We start from the raw sequence: 27,749 nt of genomic DNA, 5'->3' as shown, positions 1-27,749 counted from the left end.
TAGAAACAGGAATGGAGGTAGGAATACTAAAGGAATGGAAGTAGGGGAAACAAAGCAATGGAGGTAGGAATAGGAACAGGAATGGAAGTAGGAATACAAAAAGAATGGAAGTAGGAAGAAAAAAATGATTGGAAGTAGGAATAGAAACAGGAATGGAAGTAGGAATACAAAAGGAATGGAAGTAGGAAGAAAAAAATGATTGGAAGTAGGAATAGAAACAGGAATTGAAGTAAGAATAAAAAGGAATGGAAGTAGGTATAAAAAGGAATGGGAAAAGGACAAGCGGTAGAGAATGATGGATGGATGGATAAAACAATGAATGGAAGTTGAAATAGAAAAATAAATGGAAGTAGGAATAGAAACAGGTATGGGAAAGTAGGAATAAAAAACTGAATGGAAGTTGAAATAAAAAAAGGAATGGAAATAGGAATAAAAAAGGACAGGGAGTAGGAATATACAAGAATGGACGTTGAAATAAAAAGAAGAATGGAAGAGGGAATAGAAAAAGGAATACATGTGGGAGTAAAAACAGGAATGAAAGTAAAAAACAACAACAAAGGAGTTGTAGTCGTAGTAATAATAATGCATCCGTCTAAAGATGTTAGCATGTGCAAACTTACAGAGACAAGAAGAAAGTTCCTCACTGTGCTTTCAAACACCACTAAATGACAGCAGGTGTGTCCTGTCACTAATTGATGATTGACAGCAGGTGTGTCCTGTCACTAATTGATGATTGGCACCAGGTGTGTCCTGACACTAGAGCAGAAATACAGCAGGTCCACTGGTCTAAACAAAGCTTATTTAAAAGCCAGAGTATAGAATGAGTTGTAGGGCGGGACTTAAATACTTCTCCTGAGGTAACATCTAACTGTTACTGGAAGGACATTCCAGAGTCCTGGAGCCCGAATAGAAAACACTCCAGAGCCTGCAGACTTTTTTTGGGCTGTAGGAATCACTAATAAGTTGCATTTCTCGGAACGTACAGACATATACTGTACATACATACGTACATACATACATACATACGTATTTGTGTATAACGTTGCCTAGCGACAGCACGTAGAGTAGATGCAGGGTAAAGAACTGATCCTTGTGGGTCTCCACATATGACCATAAGGTGCTCAGAGATCAGGTTGATACACAGTGAGTCCTTTCAGTGAGATCGCTGCTAAACTAAGAAATCTTGACTCATGAAATATGACTCATGAAGAGCTTTTGGAAATGGATGAACTTCTGCCTAATATTCACACACACACACACATAGTATAATCTCATACTACCACCAATATACACAGTACTAATACTACCACCACTATACACAGTACTAATACTACCACCACTATACACAGTACTAATACTACCACCACTATACACAGTACTAATACTACCACCACTATATACAGTACTAATACTACCACCACTATATACAGTACTAATACTACCACCACTATACACAGTACTAATACTACCACCAATATACACAGTACTAATACTACCACCACTATACACAGTACTAATACTACCACCACTATATACAGTACTAATACTACCACCACTATATACAGTACTAATACTACCACCACTATACACAGTACTAATACTACCACCACTATATACAGTACTAATACTACCACCACTATATACAGTACTAATACTACCACCACTATACACAGTACTAATACTACCACCACTATATACAGTACTAATACTACCACCACTATACACAGTACTAATACTACCACCACTATATACAGTACTAATACTACCACCACTATACACAGTACTAATACTACCACCACTATATACAGTACTAATACTACCACCACTATATACAGTACTAATACTACCACCACTATACACAGTACTAATACTACCACCACTATATACAGTACTAATACTACCACCATTATACACAGTACTAAAACTAACACTACTATACACAGTACTAGCGGTGAGACCACTATTTACAGTACTAATACTACCACCATTATACACAGTACTAAAACTAACACTACTATACACAGTACTAGCGGTGAGACCACTATTTACATTACTAATACTGCCACCACTATATACAGTACTAATACTACCACCACTATACACAGTACTAACAGTGACACCACCGTAGACAATACTAACAGTGACACCACTATATACGGTACGTATAGCACTATATGCAGTACAAGTAGTGACATTACTATACGTAGTACAAATAGTGACACCACTTTAGACTTTACTAATAGTGACACCACTATATCCAGTACTAATACTACCACCACTATACACAGTTCTAATAGTGACACCACTGTAGACAGTACTAGCGGTGACACCACTATTTACAGTACTAATACTACCACCACCACTATATACAGTACTAACAGTGACACCACTATACACATTTCTAATAGTGACACCACTCTAGACAGTACTAGCGGTGACACCACTAATACTACCACCACTATATACAGCACTAATACTACCACCACTATATACAGTACTAATAAAACCACCACTATACACAGTTTTAATAGTGACACCACTGCAGACAGTACTAGCGGTGACACCACTATTTACAGTACTAATACTACCACCACCACTATATACAGTACTAGCGGTGACACCACTATATACAGTACTAATACTACCACCACTATATAAGGTACTAACAGTGACACCACTATATACAGTACTAATACTACCACCACTATATACATTACTAATACTACCACCACTATACACAGTTCTAATAGTGACACCACTCTAGACAGTACTAGCGGTGACACCACTAATACTACCACCACTATATACAGTTCTAATACTACCACCACTATACACAGTTCTAATAGTGACACCACTGTAGACAGTACTAGCGGTGACACCACTATTTACAGTACTAATACTACCACCACCACTGTATACAGTACTAACAGTGACACCACTATATACAGTACTAATACTACCACCACTATATACAGTACTAATACTACCACCACTATATACAGTACTAATACTACCACCACTATATACAGTATTAATACTACCACCACTATACACAGTTCTAATAGTGACACCACTGTAGACAGTACTAGCTGTATAAAGTACAAGCTATATAAGTACTAGCTATATAAAGTACTAATACTACCACCACTGTATACAGTACTAACAGTGACACCACTATATACAGTACTAATACTACCACCACTATACACAGCACTAACAGTGACACCACTATAAACTGTACTAACAGTGACACCACTATAAACAGTACTAATACTACCACCACTATATACAGTACTAACAGTGACACCACTATTTACAGTACTAATACTACCACCACTATACAAAGTACTAACAGTGACACCACTATATACAGTACTAGCGGTGACACCACTAATACTACCACCACTATATACAGTTCTAATACTACCACCACTATATACAGTTCTAATACTACCACCACTATACACAGTTCTAATACTACCACCACTATATACAGTTCTAATACTACCACCACTATACACAGTTCTAATACTACCACCACTATACACAGTACTAATACTACCACCACTATATACAGTTCTAATACTACCACCACTATATACAGTTCTAATACTACCACCACTATACACAGTTCTAATAGTGACACCACTGTAGACAGTACTAGCGGTGACACCACTATTTACAGAACTAATACTACCACCACTATATACAGTACTAACAGTGACACCACTATATAGAGTACTAATACTACCACCACTATACACAGTTCTAATAGTGACACCACCGTAGACAATACTAACAGTGACACCACTATATACGGTACGTATAGCACTATATGCAGTACAAGTAGTGACATTACTATACGTAGTACAAATAGTGACACCACTTTAGACTTTACTAATAGTGACACCACTTTAGACTTTACTAATACTACCACCACTATATCCAGTACTAATACTACCACCACTATATCCAGTACTAATACTGCCACCACTATATCCAGTACTAATACTGCCACCACCATACACAGTACTAACAGTGACACTACCATACACAGTACTAATAGTGACACTACCATACACAGTACTAATAGTGACACTACCATACACAGTACTAACAGTGACACTACCATACACAGTACTAACAGTGACACTACCATACACAGTACTAATAGTGACACTACCATACACAGTACTAATAGTGACACTACCATACACAGTACTAACAGTGACACTACCATACACAGTACTAACAGTGACACTACCATACACAGTACTAATAGTGACACTACCATACACAGTACTAACAGTGACACTACCATACACAGTACTAACAGTGACACTACCATACACAGTACTAATAGTGACACCACTATATCCAGTACTAATACTACCACCACTATATCCAGTACTAATACTGCCACCACTATATCCAGTACTAATACTGCCACCACCATACACAGTACTAACAGTGACACTACCATACACAGTACTAATAGTGACACTACCATACACAGTACTAATAGTGACACTACCATACACAGTACTAATAGTGACACTACCATACACAGTACTAATAGTGACACTACCATACACAGTACTAACAGTGACACTACCATACACAGTACTAACAGTGACACTACCATACACAGTACTAATAGTGACACTACCATACACAGTACTAATAGTGACACTACCATACACAGTACTAATAGTGACACTACCATACACAGTACTAATAGTGACACTACCATACACAGTACTAATAGTGACACTACCATACACAGTACTAACAGTGACACTACCATACACAGTACTAACAGTGACACTACCATACACAGTACTAATAGTGACACTACCATACACAGTACTAATAGTGACACTACCATACACAGTACTAATAGTGACACTACCATACACAGTACTAACAGTGACACTACCATACACAGTACTAATAGTGACACCACCATACACAGTACTACCATTATTTGATTTACATGGACCCCGACTAAAACAAGTTGAAAAACTTATTTGGGTGTTAGCATTTAGTGGTCAATTGTACAGAATATGTACTGTACTGTGCAATCTACTAATACAAGTTTCAATCAATAGTGTCACCACTATATCGAGTACTAATAGTACAACCACTATAGTCACAGTATGTATAGCACTAAATACAGTACATATAGCACTATATGCAGTACGGGTAGTGGCACCACTATATACAGTACTAATAATACAACCACTATATACAATACGTCATTATAGGCATCCGTCCATCAGTTCCCTCTCCGTGGCGCAAACAGTGCAGTACAGTAAACAGTACGTATAGCACTATAAACTGTACTAATAGTGCCTGCACTATATACAATACTAAAAGTACAACCACTATATACAATAGTAATAGTACAACCACTGTATACAGTACTAATAGTACAACCATTATATACAGTACACTATATGCAGTACGAGTAGTTACACCAATATCAAAGCTACGAAGTTTTAAAAGCGTAATATTTACTGAAGAGTGACTTTGTGGAATAGTTGAGTTGTTGACATGATCAAATGAGGACTATTTACGTCTTCACTGGTGTAAAAGCTGCTTGTTGACTTTGCAGGCTTGGCGGGAACAAACAGAGGAACTCTAACTGCATACGGACTTCAGCGACTACTTGTGACCTGACCAGCTCTCTAACTGACGTCAACGCTTGCTATGTGGCAGACATCCTGTCTGAACCCCCTCTGGGAGCGACCTCTGACCTCATCGAGTTCCCCTACACTAGATCGCCAAAATTCTGCCCCTACAAGGAAAGTAAGTTTGATTTATGCACTTGTTTGTACATATAACCTCATTAAGTTCTCCGACAAGTATCCTGGTAGTATTGTATCTACATTAATATACTATGTTTATACAGTACTTCTGTGTTTATATAATACTGCTGTTTATATAGTACTGCTATGTTTATATATTACTGCTATGTTTATATAGTACTGTTGTGTTTATATAGTACTGCTATGTTTATATATTACTGTTGTGTTAATATAGTACTGCTATGTTTATATATCGCTGCTGTGTTTATATAGTACTGCTGTTTATATAGTACTGTTATGTTTATATAATACTGCTGTGTTTATATATTAGTGCTATGTTTACCCAGGCGGTATAGCAAGGGCGTCCAAAACTTTTTCCCCCAAGGGCCACACACTGAAAAATGAAAGCAACGGGGGCAATTTTGAAATTTTAAAAACCAATGGATTGCAATCATTAGGGCTCCCCTCAATTTTGGTGAATGTTAAAGGTCCCGGGTACCCAAAATGGTCTCAGTCGTTAAGTTTTAAAAATAAGTCAAATGTTAATAAAATTTTTTATTTACTTCCAACACTAAAATATTAATAGATGAATTTCAGATCTGTTGCCATAAGAGTTTTATCCATCCATTTTCTACCGCTTATTCCCTATGGGGTGGCTGGTGCCAATCTCAGCTACAATCGGGCGGAAGGCGGCGTACACCCTGGACAAGTCGCTACCTCATCACAGGGCCAACACAGATAGACAGACAACATTCACACTCACATTCACACACTAGGGCCAATTTAGTGTTGCCAATCAACCTATCCCCAGGTGCATGTCTTTGGAGGTGGGAGGAAGCCGGAGTACCGGGAGGGAACCCACGCATTCACTGGGAGCACATGCAAACTCCACACAGAAAGATCCCGAGCTCGGGATCGAACCCTGACTACTCAGGACCTTCGTATTGTGAGGCAGACGCACTAACACCTCTGCCACCGTGAAGCCCCAAGGGTTTTATATATATATATATATATATATATATATATATATATATATATGTATTTATTAATAATACACACGCACATACATATATATATACATATATACGTATATATACATACATATACATATATATATATATATACATACATACATATACAGTACATATATATATATACATACATACATATATATACAGTACATATATATATATACATACATACATATATATACATACACATACAGTACATATATAAATACATACATATATACACACACATACATATATACACATATATATATACACACACACATATATACATACACACATACATACATACACACATACATACATACATACATATATACGTATATATACATACATATACATATATGAAAAATACATACATATACAGTACATATATATATACATACATACATATACAGTACATATATAAATACATACATACATACATATATATACATACATATACAGTACATATATAAATACATACATACACACATACATACATACATACATATATACGTATATATACATACATATACATATATGAAAAATACATACATATACAGTACATATATATATATACATACATACATATACAGTACATATATAAATACATACATACATATATATACACACACATATATACATACACACATACATACATATATATATATATTTTGCCTTTAAAAAAATAAATTTTAATAGTAAAAACACAAACTATGCAAAAAAATTCCCCATTACGTTTTTGAGGAAAGTAAATAGATAAAAATATAATAATGTATGATAAATTATTCATAACATTTCTTTTGATTATTATTATTTTTTGAACAATGACATTAAATGACATCCAAAGCCGCCCCCCCACTCAAAGTGTTAAAAATAAGTCATATACAAATATTTATTATTTTTACTTTCAACACTTAAATCTATGGGTCAATTTCAGATGTATTTGTGGATTTGAGGTTTTATAATTTTTTTGAGCAATGACGTGAAGTGAAGTGAATTATATTTATATAGCGCTTTTCTCTAGTGACTCAAAGTGCTTTACATAGTGAAACCTGATATCTAAGTTACATTTGAACCAGTGTGGGTGGCACTGGGGGCAGGTGGGTAAAGTGTCTTGCCCAAGGACACAACGGCAGTGACTAGGATGGCGGAAGCGGGAATCGAACCTGCAACCCTCAAGTTGCTGGCACGGCCACTCTACCAACCGAGCTATACCACCCCGGTTTTAAAGTAAACGAAAAACTGCCTACACGGCAGCTTTGTGTTAGTTTAGACCATATTGCAACACTTTCGTTACATTTCACGTGTTTACTCTTTTAATTTTTTTAATCAATAGTATTTTTAAAATGTGTCCCAGGCCGTTAATAAAATTGGCCCTCGGACCACACTTTGGACCCCCCTGGGGTATACTGTAGTTTTTTCTGTAGTGAGTCTTTAAAACTTTACAGAATATATCCATTATTATTATTATAGATATAAGCACACTGAGAATGAAGGCTAAGGTTATTTTACTGTAGTTGGGTTGTATGGTGCTCAAAGTGCATGGTGAAAAAAATTATATAAAAACAGACGAACATATCTTTTTGTCTGAGGTGTAACTGTAAGAGAACAGTGTCCTCTAGTGGCCAGTGACTGTATCGCAGATAACCAAAGGAATTGAAAAGGTGAAACACGTTTTAACCCTTATATTGATAAAGAAACGTTATTAAAATGTGGCATTATGAAGCAGTAAACATGATCATTGTAGTATATTATAAGTTAAATAAATAATAATCTTGTGTCTACTCACAAAGATAGTCAAGTTAATTTAATGTTATTACATTTTTATACAGAAGTAATTTAAGCATACTTTCATGTAGAACATGTCTATGCATTATTATTTGATTAAACAAACCAAATAGTTTAATATTATCAAGTTCGCATAATAATATAAAATAATATTATTTTATGGCATGATAACTTAAAAATAAAGGCAACTTCAGATTGTTTTCTTTTTTGTACTTTTTCCAAAAATGTACACATCACAAGTAATCCTCTTTGCAAAACACTTCCGAGTTAGTTCAAAATACTGAGGAAAAAAACTGGTGCAGTTTTAAAAACACAATAAGAACACAATGAACTCAGACTTTGTCTCAGTGTATGTACAAAATCATCAAACTTTATGTCACAGCCTATCTGGACTTGAACAAAACAAATAGATAAATAAAAACTCTTCTAGGTGTCAAATACCTCATTGGTTAAACCTGTGCTAATTGAACAAACTATCAGCAACGGAGGTAGAAATTATTCAAGAGGGTTGAGTTACACTCTTTGTTCACGTTTATCTTTTTGAGACATTTTGGGGAAATTAGTCAAAGAATGACGTGTTCGAAGCAGAACGCGTAAAACGGCAGGTTTTTCGTTTCATTTAGGTCACAGAGCCTCAGCCCTGCTTTATTGTGTACTTCTTGCTTGTCCCTGCTTGCCTAACACAATTGCTATCACGACATCCAGTGGACACAAGTTGAACAGCAATTCCTTTCATTCAGAACATTCAGCTCATTTGTACACATTACTTCCAGAAAGTATTCACAGCGCTTCACTTTTTTCCACTTGTTGATGTTAAAGCCTATTCAAAATGTAATAAAGTAATTGGTATCCTCAAAATTCTACACACAACACCCCTTAGTTACAATGTGAAAAATGGTTTTGTTTTCATTTGCAAATGTTAGAGTTAGTTTGTGACGAACCCCAAGATGTAGAGAAGGAGGGAGGCATTTTGCAGGTAAACATGATTTAATTAAAATACTCCAACAACAAACAAAAGGGTACTTACAAAAGGCACGCACGAGGCGGATAAACTTGGCTATGAAACAAAAACACTTGCTGTGACACGACGGAACTATGGCATGAGCAGAGTGAACAGAAATAGACAAAGCTACAAGGGATAAGACAGGTTGTGGTGACATCGACAGGACGGGAGCGACAATAATCCAGCACTGACTGGAGGACAAAGCAGGTAAAGGTAGGAGTGGGCTGATTGACACCAGGTGTGGCCGGGTGCCAATCAGCCGTAGATGAGGGGAAACAGCGCTCAGGGAGAAAGACAGGAAAAACTAAAACATGGCCACACTGTCAGGGACAAGCCTGACAGCAAATGTATTAAACATTTAAAAAATTACATGCACAAAAGTATTCACAGCCTTTGCTCAATACTTTGTTGATGCACCTTTGGCAGCAATTACAGTCTCAAGTCTTTTTGAATATGATGCCACAAGTATGGCACACCTATCTTTGGGCAGTTTCCTCTTTGCAGCACCTCTCAAGCTCCATCAGGTTGGATGGGAAGTGCTGGTTTTCATCCGACACTTTCCCGTACATTGCAGCATTCATCTTAGTCTAGTCAGGGAGAAGACCAAGAACCCCATGGTCACTCTATCAGAGCTACAGCATTCCTCTGTGGAGAGAGGAGAACCTTCTAGAACAGGGGTAAAGAACCTATGGCTCGGGAGCCAGATGTGGCTCTTTTAATGACTGCATCTAGCTCTCGGATAAATCTGAGCTGGCATTGCTTAACACAATAAATAATTAATAATTCCACTTGTAATCACAGTGTTAAAAATAATGTTCAAAATATAAAACATTCTCATGCATTTTTAATCCATCCATCCGTTTCTACCGCACCTGTTCAAGAAGTTGCGTTAATGGTAAGAAGTTATTTATTTATTATTGGTTAGTGTGGGGCTTGCCCTCCTGGGGGTTCTTCTGACCACCAAGCACCGACATGAGAGCCTGTTTCAGGGTTACAATTTTGTTTTATTTTTCAATGAGTCCCTTAGTTGCTTTCCAGCAATTGTATTATTCTCTTTCGTTTTCGCCCGCGCTCTGGCTCCAGCCCAAACCCCGTCTCTCCTCCTGGCTGCTGCTTATAACAGAGTGACAGGTGATTAGATAACAAGGCCCAGGTGGACCGTCTACACACCTGTCGTGGATTTAGAGGCCGGTCCTGGCACACCCCAGTTCACTGCAGGCCCACAGGCCACGCCCCCTCCACAGTTAGCTTCAGAATGACAATGTTATTACAAAGAATAAGAGACCTATTATACTCTAGAAATGTTGGTCTTACTTAATAATGCACACGTTTAGTTGTGTTCAGTGTTAAAAAAAAATATTATATGGCTCTTACGGAAATACATTTTAAAATATTTGGCTTTTTGACTCTCTCAGCCAAAAAGGTTCCCGACCCCTGTTCTAGAAGGACAACCATCTCAGCAGCAATCCCCCCCTCGGGCCTGTATGGTAGAGTGACCAGACGGAAGCCATTTCATTTCTTAGTAAAAAAGTTTGCCAAAACGCACCTGAAAGACTCTCAGACCATGAGAAACTGAATTATCTGGTCTGATGAGACAAAGATTGAAGTCTTTGGCGTGGAGGCCAGGCGTCATGTTTGGAGGAAATTAAGTAAATACCATTCCTACAATAAAGCATGGTGGTGGCAGTATCATGCTTTGGCGATGGTTTCTGGGAGACTATTCAAGATAGAGGGAAATATGAATGTAGCAATGTACAGAGACATCCTGAATGAAAACCAACACTTGCATCCAACCTGATGGAGCTTGAGAGGTGCTGCAAAGAGGAAACTGACCAAAAATAGGTGTGCCAAAATTGCGGAATTTTAATCAAAAAGACTTGAGGCTGTAATTGCTGCCAAAGGTGCATCAACAAAGTACTGAACAAAGGCTGTGAATACTTATGTGCATGTGATTTTTTTATTTTTTTATTAAATTTGCTAAAATAAAAATGAAAAACTTTGACTTTCCAGCGGATATCGGCAGACCCGAGTTCAAGCTGGAGGTGAGCGGCGACAAAAGGAAGACGACACTTTTCGTAACGGACCCTCTGACGGCCTTGTTCAAAGACGACCAGCAGATGAACGTCAGGGACGTTTTCTCGGAGCAGCTCCAGTACAAAGTCACGTACCGCAGGAATAAGAGCACCGGCAAGGTACGGCACATTCGACAAGACGGCGATTCAGCCTGAAAGTGGAAAAACCGAGGCATCTTTGGCACTGGTGCTTTCAGAAAGTCTACATCTCCAAGACCAACGTGATGGAAATACCCAACCTGGACCGAGGGGAGAGTTACTGTTTTACGGTTCAAGCCTTCATTCCCAGCCGAAGCATCGATAAACAGCTGGGAAAACCGAGCCGTACCCAGTGTTCCAACGACGACAATGAAAGCTTCTTTGATGGTAAGGCTCGCATTATTTCTAATATCTAATATCCATAACTGATACGTGCATGATATTCAGCAACTGTAGTCCAGGGCAGCATTTTTCTGTGACCTTCATTTTAGTGTCTTTTGTTCCCAAAGCCACCGAGGAACGAAACATCTTCATACTATCCATAATTATTCATTACATTAACTATCGTGTAAACCAATCCAAACAATTATTGTAGGATTTGTTTGTCAATGAAGGCCATTCAATTAAAAAAAATCAAAACACAAACAACTTTGATCCTTTCATCAGCTACTAAATGTAGCATAGTAATTAAAAAAACAAGATTTTAAACAAATGTGTGTATTCAGCACTTAGTGTAATTGGATTAATAGCAGAAGTATGGAATTGTTGAAAATCGAATATAATCTGGTCAATATCAGTTAATTAAAGTATTTATAAACAAGACTTGTGATGCTGCTTACGATATTTGAAATAAAGCAAAATATACTGACCATGTAAAACTTTGCTGTGATGAAAATACAGAACACAAAACATGTAAAACAACAGTACAGACGTTCCAGTAATTGTAAGCAATACAACAGTAGTACACAAGTCAGTAATTGTAAGGAAGAAAACAACATGACACAAGTCCCAGTAATTGTAAGTAAGCCAACAGTAGTACACAAGAAGAGTAATTGCAAGTAATCCAACAGTAGTACACAAGAAGAGTAATTGCAAGTAATCCAAAAGTAGTACACAAGAAGAGTAATTGTAAGTAATACAACAGTAGAACACAAGTCAGTAATTGTAAGTAATAAAACATCAGAATACAAGTCCCAGTAATTATAAGCAATACAACAGTAGTACACAAATCAGAGTAATTGTAAGTAAGAGAACAGTAGTACACACGTCAGAGAAATTGTAAATAATACAAAGTAGTACACAAGTCAGAGTAATTGCAAGTAATACAACAGTAGTACATAAAGTCAGAGTAAGTGTAAGTAATACAAAAGTAGTACACAAGTCAGAGTAATTGTAAGTAATACAACAACAATAGTATTCAAGTCTGAGTAATAGAAAGTATTAAAACAACAATAGTATTCAAGTCTGAGTAATAGAAAGTAATAAAACAACAGTACACAAGTTTGAGTAATTGTCAGGAATACAACAGTAGTACACAAGTCAGTAATTGTAAGTAATAAAACAACAGAACACTAGTCCCAGTAATTGTAAGCAATACAATAGTAGTACACAAATCAGAGTAATTTTAAGTAATAGAACAGTAGTACACACGTCAGAGAAATTGTAAATAATACAAAAGTAGTACACAAGTCCCAGTAATTGTAAGCAATACAATAGTAGTACACAAATCAGAGTAATTGTAAGCAATACAACAGTAGTACATAAAGTCAGAGTAAGTGTAAGTAATACAAAAGTAGTACACAAGTCAGAGTAATTCTAAGTAATACAACAACAATAGTATTCAAGTCTGAGTAATAGAAAGTATTAAAACAACAATAGTATTCAAGTCTGAGTAATAGAAAGTAATAAAACAACAGTACACACGTTTGAGTAATTGTCAGGAATACAACAACAGTACACCAGTCGGAGTAATAGTAATAAAACAACAGTACACCAGTCGTAGTAATAGTAATAAAACAACAGTACACAAGTCCCAGTAAATGTCGGTAATATAAAAGTAGTACACATGTCAGTAATTGTAAGTAAGAAAACAAGACAACACAAGTGCATGTAATTGTAAGTAATACAAAAGTAGTACACAAGTCAGAGTAATTGTAAGTAATAAAACAACAACAGTATTCAAGTCTGAGTAATTGAAAGTAACAAAACAACAGTACACAAGTCCGAGTAATTGTCAGGAATACAGCAATAGAACTAAAGTCTGAATAATTGTGAGTGATACAACAACAGTACACCAGTCGGAGTAATAGTTAGTAATAAAACAACAGTACACAAGTCCCAGTAATTGTAAGTAACACAACAACAGTACACTAGCTGGAGTAATTGTAAGTAATACAACAGCGTATTGCGACACATGGTTTGTATTACACATACACACAAAGAAAAAAACTTGATATGAATATTTATTTGTCCACTTATCTGTGTTAAGAAGTATTTTCTTACTTTGTTATGTTTTCGTATTAACTGTCCAAATACTTCCAAGTACTTTTTATCAATTATTTAGTGGCTCAGTAATTGAATTAAATCTTAATTCTTCATCTTTACAGGATTGAAAAATACCACAACCGTGTACTTTTGTGTCCTGTGCTAACACTAAAACTTTGTGTCTATTTTTCCCACAACAGTGTATTCAGTCGGTGTGATTGCAGGCGCCGTGCTGCTTATTTTGCTGCTCGTCATCGCCATCGTCGTGTTAACCATCGTGTGCTACAGGCGCAGGAAGAAAAGTAAGGAAAGCGAGAAAGAAGGCGTTCCACTGCGGAGTGTGTAACGTTGACCATGTCTCTTTAGTCGCTTTTGGAATATGCGGTACAGCGAGAACAGATTTCCTTTCCTGACACAGGAAACAAAAGTCCAGTTTCTGTGAAACTGTTTTGGTTAATGGGATTTTACGCAGTGTGGAAAATAATTCCGCACAACATTCATACTGCTCAAACACTCAATGAGAACTTTTCCATGTACACAATATTCATGTTTCCTTTAAAGTTTGCATCCACAAATACTCCCATTTACTGTACATCACTCTGCACCGGCTGTAGGAGTCGTGGTGCCAGCTAGCGACCAATACTACCGTTTTATTGATATATTTATGATATATTGATATAGCGGGGGACGACTGTACATGACATTGGACTCGCGAGGACGAGCTGAGACGAGATTTAAACATTTGGAAATGTTTTAAAAGTTTGCATGTGTGATAATTATGATGTCCTTCACGTGTTAGAACGTCTATCCTCTGTTCAATCATGCTCTTCAAAGGCACAATGACACAATACTGTGGGACATGTGTGATCACACGACACTGTGGGACGTGTGTGATCACACGACACTGTGGGACGTGTGTGATCACACGACACTGTGGGACGTGTGTGATCACACGACACTGTGGGACGTGTGTGATCACACGACACTGTGGGACGTGTGTGATCACACGACACTGTGGGACGTGTGTGATCACACGACACTGTGGGACGTGTGTGATCACACGACACTGTGGGACGTGTGTGATCACACGACACTGTGGGACGTGTGTGATCACACGACACTGTGGGACGTGTGTGATCACACGACACTGTGGGACGTGTGTGATCACACGACACTGTGGGACGTGTGTGATCACACTACACTGTGGGACGTGTGTGATCACACGACACTGTGGGACGTGTGTGATCACACGACACTGTGGGACGCGTCTGCTCACACGACACTGTGGGACGCGTCTGCTACTGCTCACACTGTGGGACAAAAAATATTAATTCACATTCGAATCACGATTCTTATTCATCCCGATTCTAAATTGATTATTTTTTTAAATATAAAAAATAAATATATACATATATATAATTATATATATATGTGTATATATATATATATATATATATATATATATATATATATATATATATATATATATATATATATACACACACATATACATATATACATTTTTAGTAGGGGTGTCAAAAAAAGATTTTCGAATGAATCATTATCTTTAATCTATTAAACAAAAATGAAAAATTGTGTTTTTTTTTAAAATAAATATTTTTTAAACATTTTTTTCTCTTAAATCTTTCCTGTCCAGCTACTCGGGCAAATCATAAAGTTGATGAAGATGATCATATCTGCTGTACAAATTTACTACAAAAAATATTCTCTTGATGCCTTATTTGTATTTGACTTTATTAAATGTTTAGGTAGAGTTTTATTAAATAAAAACTGTTTTTTTTTTAAGTAATATAGAAATTTTTCCCAGAGGTTTATCTATTTTATAGGAATATAGTCAATCATAGACTGGCACCCAATGTTAATAAAAAGTATTGCTTTTGAATCAAGAATCGATTCTGAACCCACAAGAATCGAATCGTGCGATGCCTAAAGATTCACAGCCCTAATTTTTTTAGCTTTTCTAACCTTGAAAAAGTTTCATTACAATAATTATACCAAATATTACACTGCGAGAATCAGTTTGAATCGAGAATTGATTCTGAATCGAATAGTCACCGCAGGAGTTTTCATAGGATTAAGTAGTTGCCTTACTTAAGTGTCTTACTCTGGATAAATAAAGGTTAAATAAATCTGTCAATACATGTAGACCCGGAAGTACATGCTTACATACTACATTACCCAGAAGGCTTAGAGATGTAGGCAGGAACAAGAAGTAGGTCCGTCCTCCCACTAAATAGTTGATATTGTGTTATATGTTGTTGTTACTGCTTCATCAACGTAGGAAAAAGAATGTTTTGATTAGACAGTTGGCACGTGCGTTTGGGACCAATTTGATTGCCGAAAATGACGCAGATTGACCAAAAATGTGCTGGATAGTCGCGGGCATCGGACTAAAGTTGCAAACCCGAGCATAATTAACAGGTATTGATTGCGTGACATGCGATTATTGCGCAAATTCCAAAACCTAGAGGGACTGAAATATGTGGCAGCCGTCCATTTTCATAATTTCTGGGCTATAAGAGCTGTTGCTATGGTAATAAGCAAGCACATCCAAAGTGCTGCTCCGTCACGTCTTGTAGCAGGTCTCGAGTCAACGAATGACGCAAGGTTTACTAGTGCGAATGTGAGCTTCCGATCCCGCCCACTTTCACATTACGTGCATCAGCAGTCACAAAGGTCTTGGAAGTCAGTGACAGCTGCTTGGAAATCCTCAGATATGCTTGCTGCGGAGACTGGAAAAGGGGGCGGGGCTTCTTACCCTTATTTCACATTTCACTCTGGCCAGCTCTCGTCATACCCCAAATATTTACAATACATTATTTATTTGGCATGGGAGCCGTGATCATCTGCGACAATAACTATAAAAATAATAGAGCTACAGCCCTAATTGCTATCTTCAATGCTAACATGAAAAAATATGCTAATTCATGTTGTGTTATTTTTAAATCTGCAAACTCCATTGAATAGTGTGGCCATGTCACTGTAATGTGTGAATTAAACAATCTAATATTTAATTAGGTTTTCACTATATTTCAGGTAGTACAGGGATACTGTGTGCATGGAAGTGAATATATTAGTACTATTATCTGCGTGTATTTATTTGAATTTTTGTCTTTTCTAACTTCAATCTGCAGCTGTGTGTGTTATTGTTGTTGACAATGAATCACTATTTAATATTCAACTTACTACTGAGATGTCAGATGTTAAATCGTTTTGTGGACCAAAGGGTACGAAAATATTGGATGTTGAAAGAAAATATGAATTGTACAGTAGACAGACCACCAAGCTAAAATGTGTATATTTGAATGGTTGGGGTACACCAAGTACCACAGCAGGTACTACTTGGAATCTTTTTCTTTTACAGATGATTATTTTTGCATATCTTTGACACTGTCCGTACTGTAATAATTTTTGTGCTCTGTGTTTATGTGGAACTTGACACTGGAAACTCTAATAAATAACTTTAATATTTCATTGCCGTTATGTGTTCAATACATGCTGCTTGGTGGAATACACTGAAATACTTCAGAAGTGAATAATATACAGTTAACTTGGTGCATTTGATTAATAACTACATGCTTTTGCTGTTAAATATTCATGAATATCGTCATTCAACAGGGTTTGAAAAATTGTCATTGAATTACTGTACTTACAGTAGTACTTCCAGTACTAACAAACTACTGTACTTAAAGTAGTGCTTACAGTAATTAGAGTAGTACTTGCACAACTAACACACTAGTGTGCTTAAAGTAGTGCTTATAGTAATTCAGTGGTTCTTAACCTGGGTTCGATCGAACCCTAGGGGTTCGGTGAGTCGGGGTCAGGAGTCAAGACACACCCGACTCATCGTGTAAATAAAAACTTCTCCCTATCGGCAAATTACGAATACGGCAACAGCAGAAGTAATTTGTTGTGAGTTTATGCACTGTGTTGGTTTTGTTCTTTGAACAAGGTGATGTTCATGCACGGTTCATTTTGTGCACCAGTGAAAAAACATGGTAACACTTTAGTTTGGGGAACATATTCACCATTAATTCGTTTTTTCTTATTAACGTGCAAATTAGTAACATATTGGCTCTTAACTAGTCATTATTAAGTACGTATTAGTGCCTTATTCGGCATGACATTATTATAACCCTAACCCTCTAACCCTAACCAAATAACTCTAAATTAAGTCTTTGTTACTTAGAATTAGGGCTGCAACAACTAATCGATTATAAAAACAGTTGGCGATTAATTTAGTCATCAATTTGTTGGATCTATCCGATGCGCAGACGCTACTTTTTTTTATTTGTGTAAAAAAATAAATATATATATATTTTTTTAAATAAACCTTTACTTATAAACTGCAACATTTATAAACAGCTGAGAGACGACAATCAAAATAAGTATGGTGCCAGTATGCTGTTTTTCAATAAAATACCGGAAAGGATAGAAATGTAGCTTGTCTCTTTTATCCGATTATCAATCGATTAGTCGAAGTAATAATCGACAGATTAATCGATTATCAAATTAGTTGTTAGTTGCAGCCCTACTTAGAATATGTTCCCCTGGTGTCCAAAAAACTCTATATTAAGTCTTTGTTACTTAGAATATGTCCCCCATACTAAAGTGTTACCAAAAACATATACCGTATTTTTCGGACTATAAGTCGCTCCGGAGTATAAGTCGCACCCATGGCCAAACTGTGAAAAAAACCTCCACTTATAGTCTGAAAAATACGGTAAATCTCTCTTAAATTTGAAAAAAACATTTAAATGGTATTTTTCACTAAAGAAGGGTTCAGTGAATGCGCATATGAAACTGGTAGGGTTCGGTACCTCCAACAAGGTTAAGAAGCACTGCAGTAATTACTCAACAGTACTATTTACAGTCCTTACAGTACGAAATACTGTAGTTACAGTACTAAAAAAATACTGTACTTACAGTAGTAACTACTGTACTTACAGTCCTAAAAACTACTGCCCTTACAGTACTAACAAACCAATGTACTCACAGTAATACTTACAGTGTTACGAAACTTGGAGAGTGGATCCCAAGGATGCAGAGACGTAGAATGATATAGTAAATTCTTCCTTTATTTAGGTGGAAGTGGAACGTAGCCAGAATAAACAAAAAGCGATGGTGGAAATACAAAACACACCATGAATAAATAACTATATCAAACAATCAAAATATGAACAGAAAACGCTAGACGAAGCTAGGATATAAAATAAGCAACCCTGAGAGGAGCACAAAAACAGACTTGAAAGACTGTAGGTTTGTAGGATGCCAAGACACGTGTGAGAGTACTTGCAGTGGATACAAAGTTCCGGCCCTGACAGGCCGTCAGCACCCAGACTAAATAGCCCACCTAATCAGCTTTCAGGTGTGCATGATTGCCCAGCGTCAGCTGCACTCCAGACTGTGGGCGAGAGTGAGAGTAAAACCTGATGTGCAAAACAACACAGAAAAACATGAAAAATACAGTTTACCACAGTACCCCTCCCCTCAACGGACGCCACCTGGCGGCCTACCTGGCTTGTCTGGAAATCGAATATAAAAATCCTTAATCAAATCTTTATCTAAAATAAGAGACTTTGAAACCCATGACCGTTCCTCTGGACCGTACCCCTCCCAGTCTACCAGGTATTGGAAACCTCTACCTCTTCTTTTCACATCCAAGATTGTGTTAACTGTGAAAGCTGGGTGACCCTCGATCAACCTGGGTGGAGGGGGTGGTACCTCGGGAGGACTGAGCGGGCTGGATGAGACAGGCTTGATGCGGGAAACGTGAAACACTGGATGGCACTTGAGAGACCTTGGGAGGCGGAGCTTGACTGCAACACGGTTAATAATCTTGACGATTTGATATGGTCCAACGAACCTGGGAGCCAGTTTCCTAGAGTCGGTGGCAAGTGGTAAGTCCCGAGATGATAGCCAGACCTCCTGTCCCAGCTGGTAGTTTGGGGCTGGAGTGCGATGTCGGTTGGCTAAAAGTTGGTTCCTGGCTGATGTCTTCTGTAGTGCTGCCCTGGTGTTGCGCCAAGCCTGGTGAGCTCGACGCAGGTGTGCCGTAACGGATGGAACGTCGGCCTTAGACTGGTTAGCAGGAAAAAGAGGTGGTTGGAAACCGTAGGTGACGTGGAATGGCGACAAGCCTGTGGCAGAACTGATGAGGGAATTGTGAGCGTATTCGATCCATGGAAGGGTCTCAGACCAAGTTGAGGGTTGTTGATGACAAGTACACCGAATTGCCGCCTCCAGGTCTTGGTTGGTCCGTTCAGTCTGACCATTGCTCTGTGGGTGGTAGCCGGAGGATAGGCTAGGAGAGGCCCCCAGTGATTCGCAGAATGCCTTCCAGACGGCCGAGGAAAACTGTGGCCCTCTGTCAGATACCACATCAGAGGGGATGCCGTGCAGCCGGAAAGCATGAAGTACTAATAGTTGGGCTGTTTCGAGGGCTGAGGGTAGTTTGGGGAGACCCACAAAATGGGCCATCTTTGAGAACCGGTCCACAATGGTCAAAATGGTGTCGTTACCTTCAGAGGGAGGCAGTCCTGTGACAAAGTCCACAGCAATGTGAGACCATGGGCGGGAAGGGATGGGTAATGGATGTAATAGTCCTGCCGGGGCCTGGTGGGATGCTTTGTTCCGGGCGCAGATCCGACATGCTGCCACAAAAGCCTTAGTGTCCGCCAAAATGGATGGCCACCAAAAGCGCTGGGAGAGGACGAAGCCAGTGCGACGAATACCTGGGTGGCAAGCAATCTTGGACCCATGTGCCCAATCCAGAACGCTGGGGCGGAGCCGAGGAACCACAAATAGCCGACCTTGTGGACAGCTCCGAGGTGATGTGTCCGACCTTAGGGCCTCTAGGACTTGCTGCTCGATGTTCCACTGAAGTCCCCCGATGATGTGTCTTTGTGGGATGATAGGTTGAGGTGAGGAGTTCTCAGATGACGAAGAGTATAGACGGGACAAGGCGTCAGGTTTCCCATTCTGAGAACCAGGTCGGAAAGTGATGACAAAATTAAAACGGTTCAGGAATAGCGACCACCTGGCTTGGCGTGGGTTCAGTCTTTGTGCGGTCCTTAAGTAGGCCAAGTTCTTGTGGTCCGTGTAGATCATGAATGGAAGCTCCGCCCCCTCCAGCCAGTGTCTCCACTCTTGAAGAGCCAGGATGACTGCCAAAAGCTCCCTGTTGCCAATGTCATAGTTCCTCTCAGCAGGGGATAGGCGACGAGAAAAGAAAGCACAGGGATGCAACTTCTGGTCGAGGACGGATTGCTGGGAGAGTACGGCCCCTACACCTGAATCAGAAGCGTCTACTTCAACAAAAAACTGGAGAGAACGGTCAGGGTAACAGAGAACAGGAGCCGAGGTAAACAATCCCTTTAACCTCAAGAACGCGGAATTGGCTTCGGGTGTCCACTCAAATGGGACCTTAGTAGACGTAAGCCTCGTAAGTGGGTCCGCGACGCGACTAAAGTTTCGAATAAATCGCCGATAAAAATTTGAAAATCCTAAAAATCTCTGAAGATGCTTCCTGGACACCGGAATGGGCCAGTCTACAACTGCACTTATTTTAGAGGGATCAGGTTTGAGTCTACCCTCCTCAATGATAAACCCTAGGAAGGGAATGGAGGAAGAGTGGAACTCGCATTTTTCCGCTTTGACGAACAATTTATTCTCAAGTAATCTTTGAAGAACCAACCGCACCTGCTGCACATGTTCGTCAAAAGTAGATGAATAAATTAATATATCGTCCAGGTAAACGAAAAGAAACTGACCTGTCATGTCCCGAAAAATGTCATTAATAAGACCCTGAAACACGCCGGGAGCATTAGTGAGTCCAAAAGGCATGACAAGATACTCAAAATGTCCGAGTGGAGTGTTGAATGCGGTCTTCCATTCATCCCCCTCTCGGATGCGAACGAGATGGTAAGCGTTACGGAGATCGAGTTTAGTAAAAAATCTAGCAGTCTGTAAGGGAGTAAAGGCCGAATCAAGAAGTGGAAGAGGGTATTTATTCTTGATTGTAATCTGATTAAGGGCGCGGTAGTCAATACACGGCCGTAGGGACTTATCCTTCTTTTCGACAAAGAAAAACCCCGCGGCAACAGGTGAGGTCGAAGGACGAATGAGACCCGCGGCAATAGACGTATTGATGTACTCCTCCAACGCTTTACGTTCAGTGTTCGATACTTGGTATAAGCGGGTTGATGGTAACGCCGCACCGGCTAGCAAATCGATGCCACAATCGTATGGTCGGTGGGGAGGAAGTGAAAATGCACTATCCTTGCTAAACACCGCTCTCAAGTCATGATAGTTCTTAGGCACGTTTGTCAAGTCTATGTTCTCTATGATAGCGATAGGTGGCGGTGTGTGAGAACCTGTGGCAGAACGGAGGCAATGTGTGTGGCAAGTAACACTCCAATTAATAATAGCAGCACGAGACCAGTCTATGTGCGGATTGTGTTTCTGTAGCCAGGTTATTCCCAAAATGACGGGCGCGGACCGTGAAGGCACAATATAAAAAATGATTTTTTCACTATGATTACCAGACAAGTGCAAGTTGAGTGGGTGGGTCTGGTGGGTAATACTGGCTAACAGGCGCCCATCGAGAGAATACACCTCTTTGGGTTCATGCAATTTTATAACAGGAATCAAATGACGTTTCATAAATTCAAAGTCCAAAAAATTGTCATCTGCCCCAGAGTCAATAAGAGCAGAAATGTCTATTTGTTGGTTAGACCAATACAAAGTACCTTTTAGTTGCATTCTGCCTGCGGCCAATGGAGGAGAACGGCGACCTCTGGTGGACGTTTCATCGGGTGATTGCGTGCGCAATCGTGGCCGTGTGGTAGGATGAGGTAGTACCTTGCAGCGGGAGATTTGATGACCAGGATCCCCGCAGTATAGGCAGAGATGAAGCCGAAGACGGCGCTCCCTTTCGGCGGTGGAGAGTCGGCGACCACCCAATTGCATCGGTTCGTCTCTCTGCCACGGGGGGAAGGTGTCTTCGGGGATGAATTGCTCCGTCTTGTAGACGTTTGGTCTGGCAGACGCTGAGTGGCTGTTAGGCAGGGCTTGTCTCCCTCGTCGGTCCCTTCTCTCTTCCCGTAGGCGGAAGTCGATCTGCACAGCCAGCTCGATGAGAGAGTCCAAGTCCGTCGGCAGTGACATCGGGATTAATAAATGCCGAATTTCGTCCGCAAGCCCCATGAAGAAAGCGTCTAACAGCGCCGAAGGACCCCAGTCACAATCGGCGGCCAAGGTTCGGAACTCGATCGCGTACTCCGCGACCCGTCGTGACCCCTGCTGCAGCCGGAAGAGGGATCTCGCTGCTTCTCTGCCTGGGAGCCGTTGTTGGAATATTTGTTTCAAAGTTTTGGAGAAGCTTGCATATGAGGAAATGGTGGTGGTCTGACGGTTCCACTCAGCAGTAGCCCAGGTGCCTGCCCGGCCAGACAGGTGAGTGATGACAAAAGCAACTTTAGCTCGCTCAGAAGTGAAAGCGGAAGAGTTAAGCTCAAAGTGTAGTTCGCATTGAGTCAGGAAGTGTCTTACGTCATCCCCATCTCCGGAAAAACGTTCAGGACGGGATAGCCGCATATTGGTGGTTGTAGCGGGTGGCATGGGCTGAGCGGGTGCCGGGTCTTGTCCAGTGGTCGAAGTGGGAACGACGGCGGCTAGTAGTTCGTTCATACGCTCCAACATGGCGTCTTGCCGCTCCGACAGACTCTGTAGGCCCCGGCCCAGGTGGTCTAGCTGGTCCCCCTGCTGACTGATGCGTTGGGCCTGGCCTTGAAAAACCCTTTTCCAGGGATCGGTCTCTGCGGGTTCCATATATTTTGCCGGAACTTTTCTGTTACGAAACTTGGAGAGTGGATCCCAAGGATGCAGAGACGTAGAATGATATAGTAAATTCTTCCTTTATTTAGGTGGAAGTGGAACGTAGCCAGAATAAACAAAAAGCGATGGTGGAAATACAAAACACACCATGAATAAATAACTATATCAAACAATCAAAATATGAACAGAAAACGCTAGACGAAGCTAGGATATAAAATAAGCAACCCTGAGAGGAGCACAAAAACAGACTTGAAAGACTGTAGGTTTGTAGGATGCCAAGACACGTGTGAGAGTACTTGCAGTGGATACAAAGTTCCGGCCCTGACAGGCCGTCAGCACCCAGACTAAATAGCCCACCTAATCAGCTTTCAGGTGTGCATGATTGCCCAGCGTCAGCTGCACTCCAGACTGTGGGCGAGAGTGAGAGTAAAACCTGATGTGCAAAACAACACAGAAAAACATGAAAAATACAGTTTACCACATACAGTAATAACTACTGCATTTGGTCTTAGAAAACTACCACACTTACAGTAAAACTTAAAGTACCAACTATTGTACTTTCAGTACTAACAAACTACTGTCATCAAAGTACTACTTATAATACCAACGACTGTACTTCCAGTACAAACTAACTACTGCACTCACAGTAGTCCTTTTAGTTCTAACTACTGTACTTATGTCATTGAATTGTAGTGAATGCAGAGCACGTGGCAGGTCTTACCAAACTGGCAGGAGTGGAGGCAGGCCTGGTTCTAGGCCACATCCAGTCTCTAGTTCTGGTACACATTTAGTCTCCAGTTTGTTACCTTGATTTGTTTCAAAGCAAAGGGAAGGGAAAAAGATGACCATTTCAGAGACGGGTTAGAACAAATCAGATCAGAATGAAATTGCAGACTTGTCATCCACACTACAAACCTTGCAAAGTCACGATATCCAAATATTCAACAATAAAACACCTATTTTATACTGATTATACACATATTATGTGTTTGTTTCATTCAGCTAGCTTACTGCGATGTGGATTTGACAATTTAGTCCACAAATAGTTGCACCTGCTACTAGCTGCTTTTAGCTGCTTTCTTCTCCCTGTTAGCCAACAAGCCAAGTAGCTCAACACTTAGCTAGGCTAAAATTAGCACAATTAATGTTAATCGTTAATTTTGCAACAATGATTTAACAAGTTACAGTATAAAGCAGTAAAAATACTTACCTACAATCAACCAGTCTGCTGCTTCCAGTTTCCAACGTCAGATCTCAGTCAAAGCCAAAAAGCTGCCATTTCCAACTCCTGACCCACTGGTAAAGTTCCTGGTTCTGGCTTTGAGTTCGTAATTCTAAAGTAACGGTTCCTGAATCTAAAGTAAAGTTCCTGGTTCTGGCTTTAAGATCCTAGATCCAAAGGAACGTTCCTGGATCCAAAATAAAAGTTCCTGGTTCGAAAGTAAAGTTGCTGGATCTAAAGTAAAGTTCCTGGATATAAAGAAAAGTTCCTGGTTCGAAAGTAGAGTTCCTGGTTTGAAAGTAAAGTTCCTGGTTTAAAAGTAAAGTTCCTGGATCTAAAGAAAATTTCCTGGTTCTAAAGTAAATTTCCTGGTTCTAAAATAAAGTTCCTAGATATAAAGTAAAGTTCCTGGTTCGAAAATAAAAAATTTCCTGGATCTAAAGTATAGTTTTCTTTTAATCTAAAGTAAAGTACCTGGTTCTAGAGTAAGGTTATTGGTTCTGGCTTTAAGGTCCTGGTTCTAAAATAAAGTTCCTGGATCTAAAGTAAAGTTCCTAGTTTGGAAGTAAAGTTCCTGGTAAGAAAGTAAAGTTCCTGGATCTAAAGTATAGTTTCTTAATCTAAAGTAAAGTACCTGGTTCTAGAGTAAGGTTATTGGTTCTGGCTTTAAGGTCCTGGATCTAAAGTAAAGTTTCTGGATCCAATGTAAAGTTGCTGGATCTAAAGTAAAGTTCCTGGATCTGAAGTCAAGTTCCTGGATCTGAATTAAAGTTCCTGGTTCTAAAGTACATTTCCTGGTTCTAAAGTAAAGTTCCTGGTTCAAAAGTAAAGTTCCTGGTTTGAAAGTAAAGTTCCTGGTTTGAAAGTAAAGTTCCTGGTTTGAAAGTAGAGTTCCTCGATCTAAAGTAAAGTACATGGTTCTGGAATGAAGTTTTTGGTTCTGGCTTTAAGTTCCTGTTTTGAAAGTAAAGGTCCTTGTTCTAAAGTAAATTTCCTGGATCTTAAGTAAAATACCTGGTTCTAGAGTAAAGTTCTTGGTTGTGGCTTTAAGACCCTGATTCTAAAGTAAAGCACAAGGATTTATAGTCAAGTTCCTTGTTATAAAGTAAATTTCCTGGATCTAAAATAAAGTTCCTGGTTCAAAAGTAAAGTTCCTGGTTCTAAAGTAAAGCACATGGATTTAAAGTAAAGTTAATCGTTCTAAAGTAAATTTCCTGGAGCTAAAGTAAAGTTCCTGGTTCAAAAGTAAAGTTCCTGGTCCTGGCTTTAAATCCCTGGTTCTAAAGAAAAGTTTCTGGTTCTGGAGTTAAAGTTATTGGTTCTACAGTAAATATATTGGTTCTGGCATTAGATTCCTAGTTCAAGAGTAAAGTGCCTGGTTCCAGACCATATTTCATGGTTGCAGAGTAAAATTACTGGTTCCAGCTTAAAGTTATTGATTCAAAAGTAAAGTTCCTGGTTCAAGAGTGAAGTTCCTGGTTTCTAGACTAAAATTATTGGTTGAAGACTAGAATTATTGGTTCCATGAGTAAAGTTCCTGGTTCAAGAGTAAAGTTCCTGGTTCAAGTGTGAAGTTCTTGGTTCAAGAATAAAGTTCCTGGTTCAAGAGTAAAGTTCCCACGATGGAAAGTGGATTGTACAGAGACTAAACAGACATTAGAGGCTAGACTGAAAGTAGTCAGGGCAGACATGTAAACAGGAAACAGGCAGGATGAGATCCAGCAGCACTAAAGAGCACTAAGGCAAGGGTCCACATAGAAAGACCGGCAGACTTTCAGCTTTGCCAGCTGACCACTGAATCTTTTCCAAGAAAGTGAGCAGTAAATAAAGTTCTGTATATTGTCCATGCCTTCATTTTTTCCCATTTGTGCTGTTAAGGTCTTTTAGTGTCAATCAATCAATCAATGTTTATTTATATAGCCCTAAATCACAAATGTCTCAAAGGACTGCACAAACCACTACGACTATGACATCCTCGGAAGAACCCACATACGGGCAACGAAAACTCACACCCAGTGGGACGTTGGTGACAATGATGACTATGAGAACCTTGGAGAGGACCACAAATGTGGGCAACCCCCCCCCGAAAGCAATGGATGTCGAGCGGGTCTAACATGATACTGTGAAAGTTCAATCCACAGTGGATCCAACACAGCCGCGAGGGTTCAGTTCAAAGCGGATCCAAGACAGCAGCGAGAGTCCCGTCCACAAGAAACCATCCCAAGCGGAGTCGGATCAGCATCGTAGAGATGTCCCCAACCGATACACAGGCGAGCGGTCCATCCTGGGTCCCAACTCTGGACAGCCAGTACTTCATCCATGGCCATCGGACTGGCCCCCCTCCGCAAGGGAGGGGGGGACAAAGGAGAAGAAGAAAAGAAGCGGCAGATCAACTGGTCTAAAAAGGAGATCTATTTAAAGGCTAGAGTATACAAATGAGTTTTAAGGTGAGACTTAAATGCTTCTACTGAGGTAGCGTCTTGAACTTTTACTGGGAGGGCATTCCAGAGTACTGGAGCC

At 39.5% G+C, this 27,749-nt stretch overlaps 1 protein-coding gene across 1 annotated transcript; it reads left to right on the top strand.

The window, feature by feature from the left end:
* Positions 1 to 5,609: 5,609 nt before the first annotated feature.
* On the top strand, positions 5,610 to 17,642 carry LOC133569894 (tissue factor-like; the record flags this gene model as incomplete). Its single annotated transcript, XM_061922484.1, has 4 exons — positions 5,610 to 5,811; positions 11,625 to 11,806; positions 11,884 to 12,052; positions 14,350 to 17,642. Coding segments are annotated over 4 exons (699 nt in total), but the record flags the coding sequence as incomplete, so codon positions are not given.
* Positions 17,643 to 27,749: the final 10,107 nt, after the last annotated feature.

The sequence above is a fragment of the Nerophis ophidion genome, linkage group LG15 (genome assembly GCF_033978795.1).
Source record: "Nerophis ophidion isolate RoL-2023_Sa linkage group LG15, RoL_Noph_v1.0, whole genome shotgun sequence".
Lineage (NCBI taxonomy): Eukaryota > Metazoa > Chordata > Actinopteri > Syngnathiformes > Syngnathidae > Nerophis > Nerophis ophidion.
The sequence above is the reverse complement of the archived record's forward strand: the minus strand, read 5'-3'. Positions and strand labels throughout refer to the sequence as shown.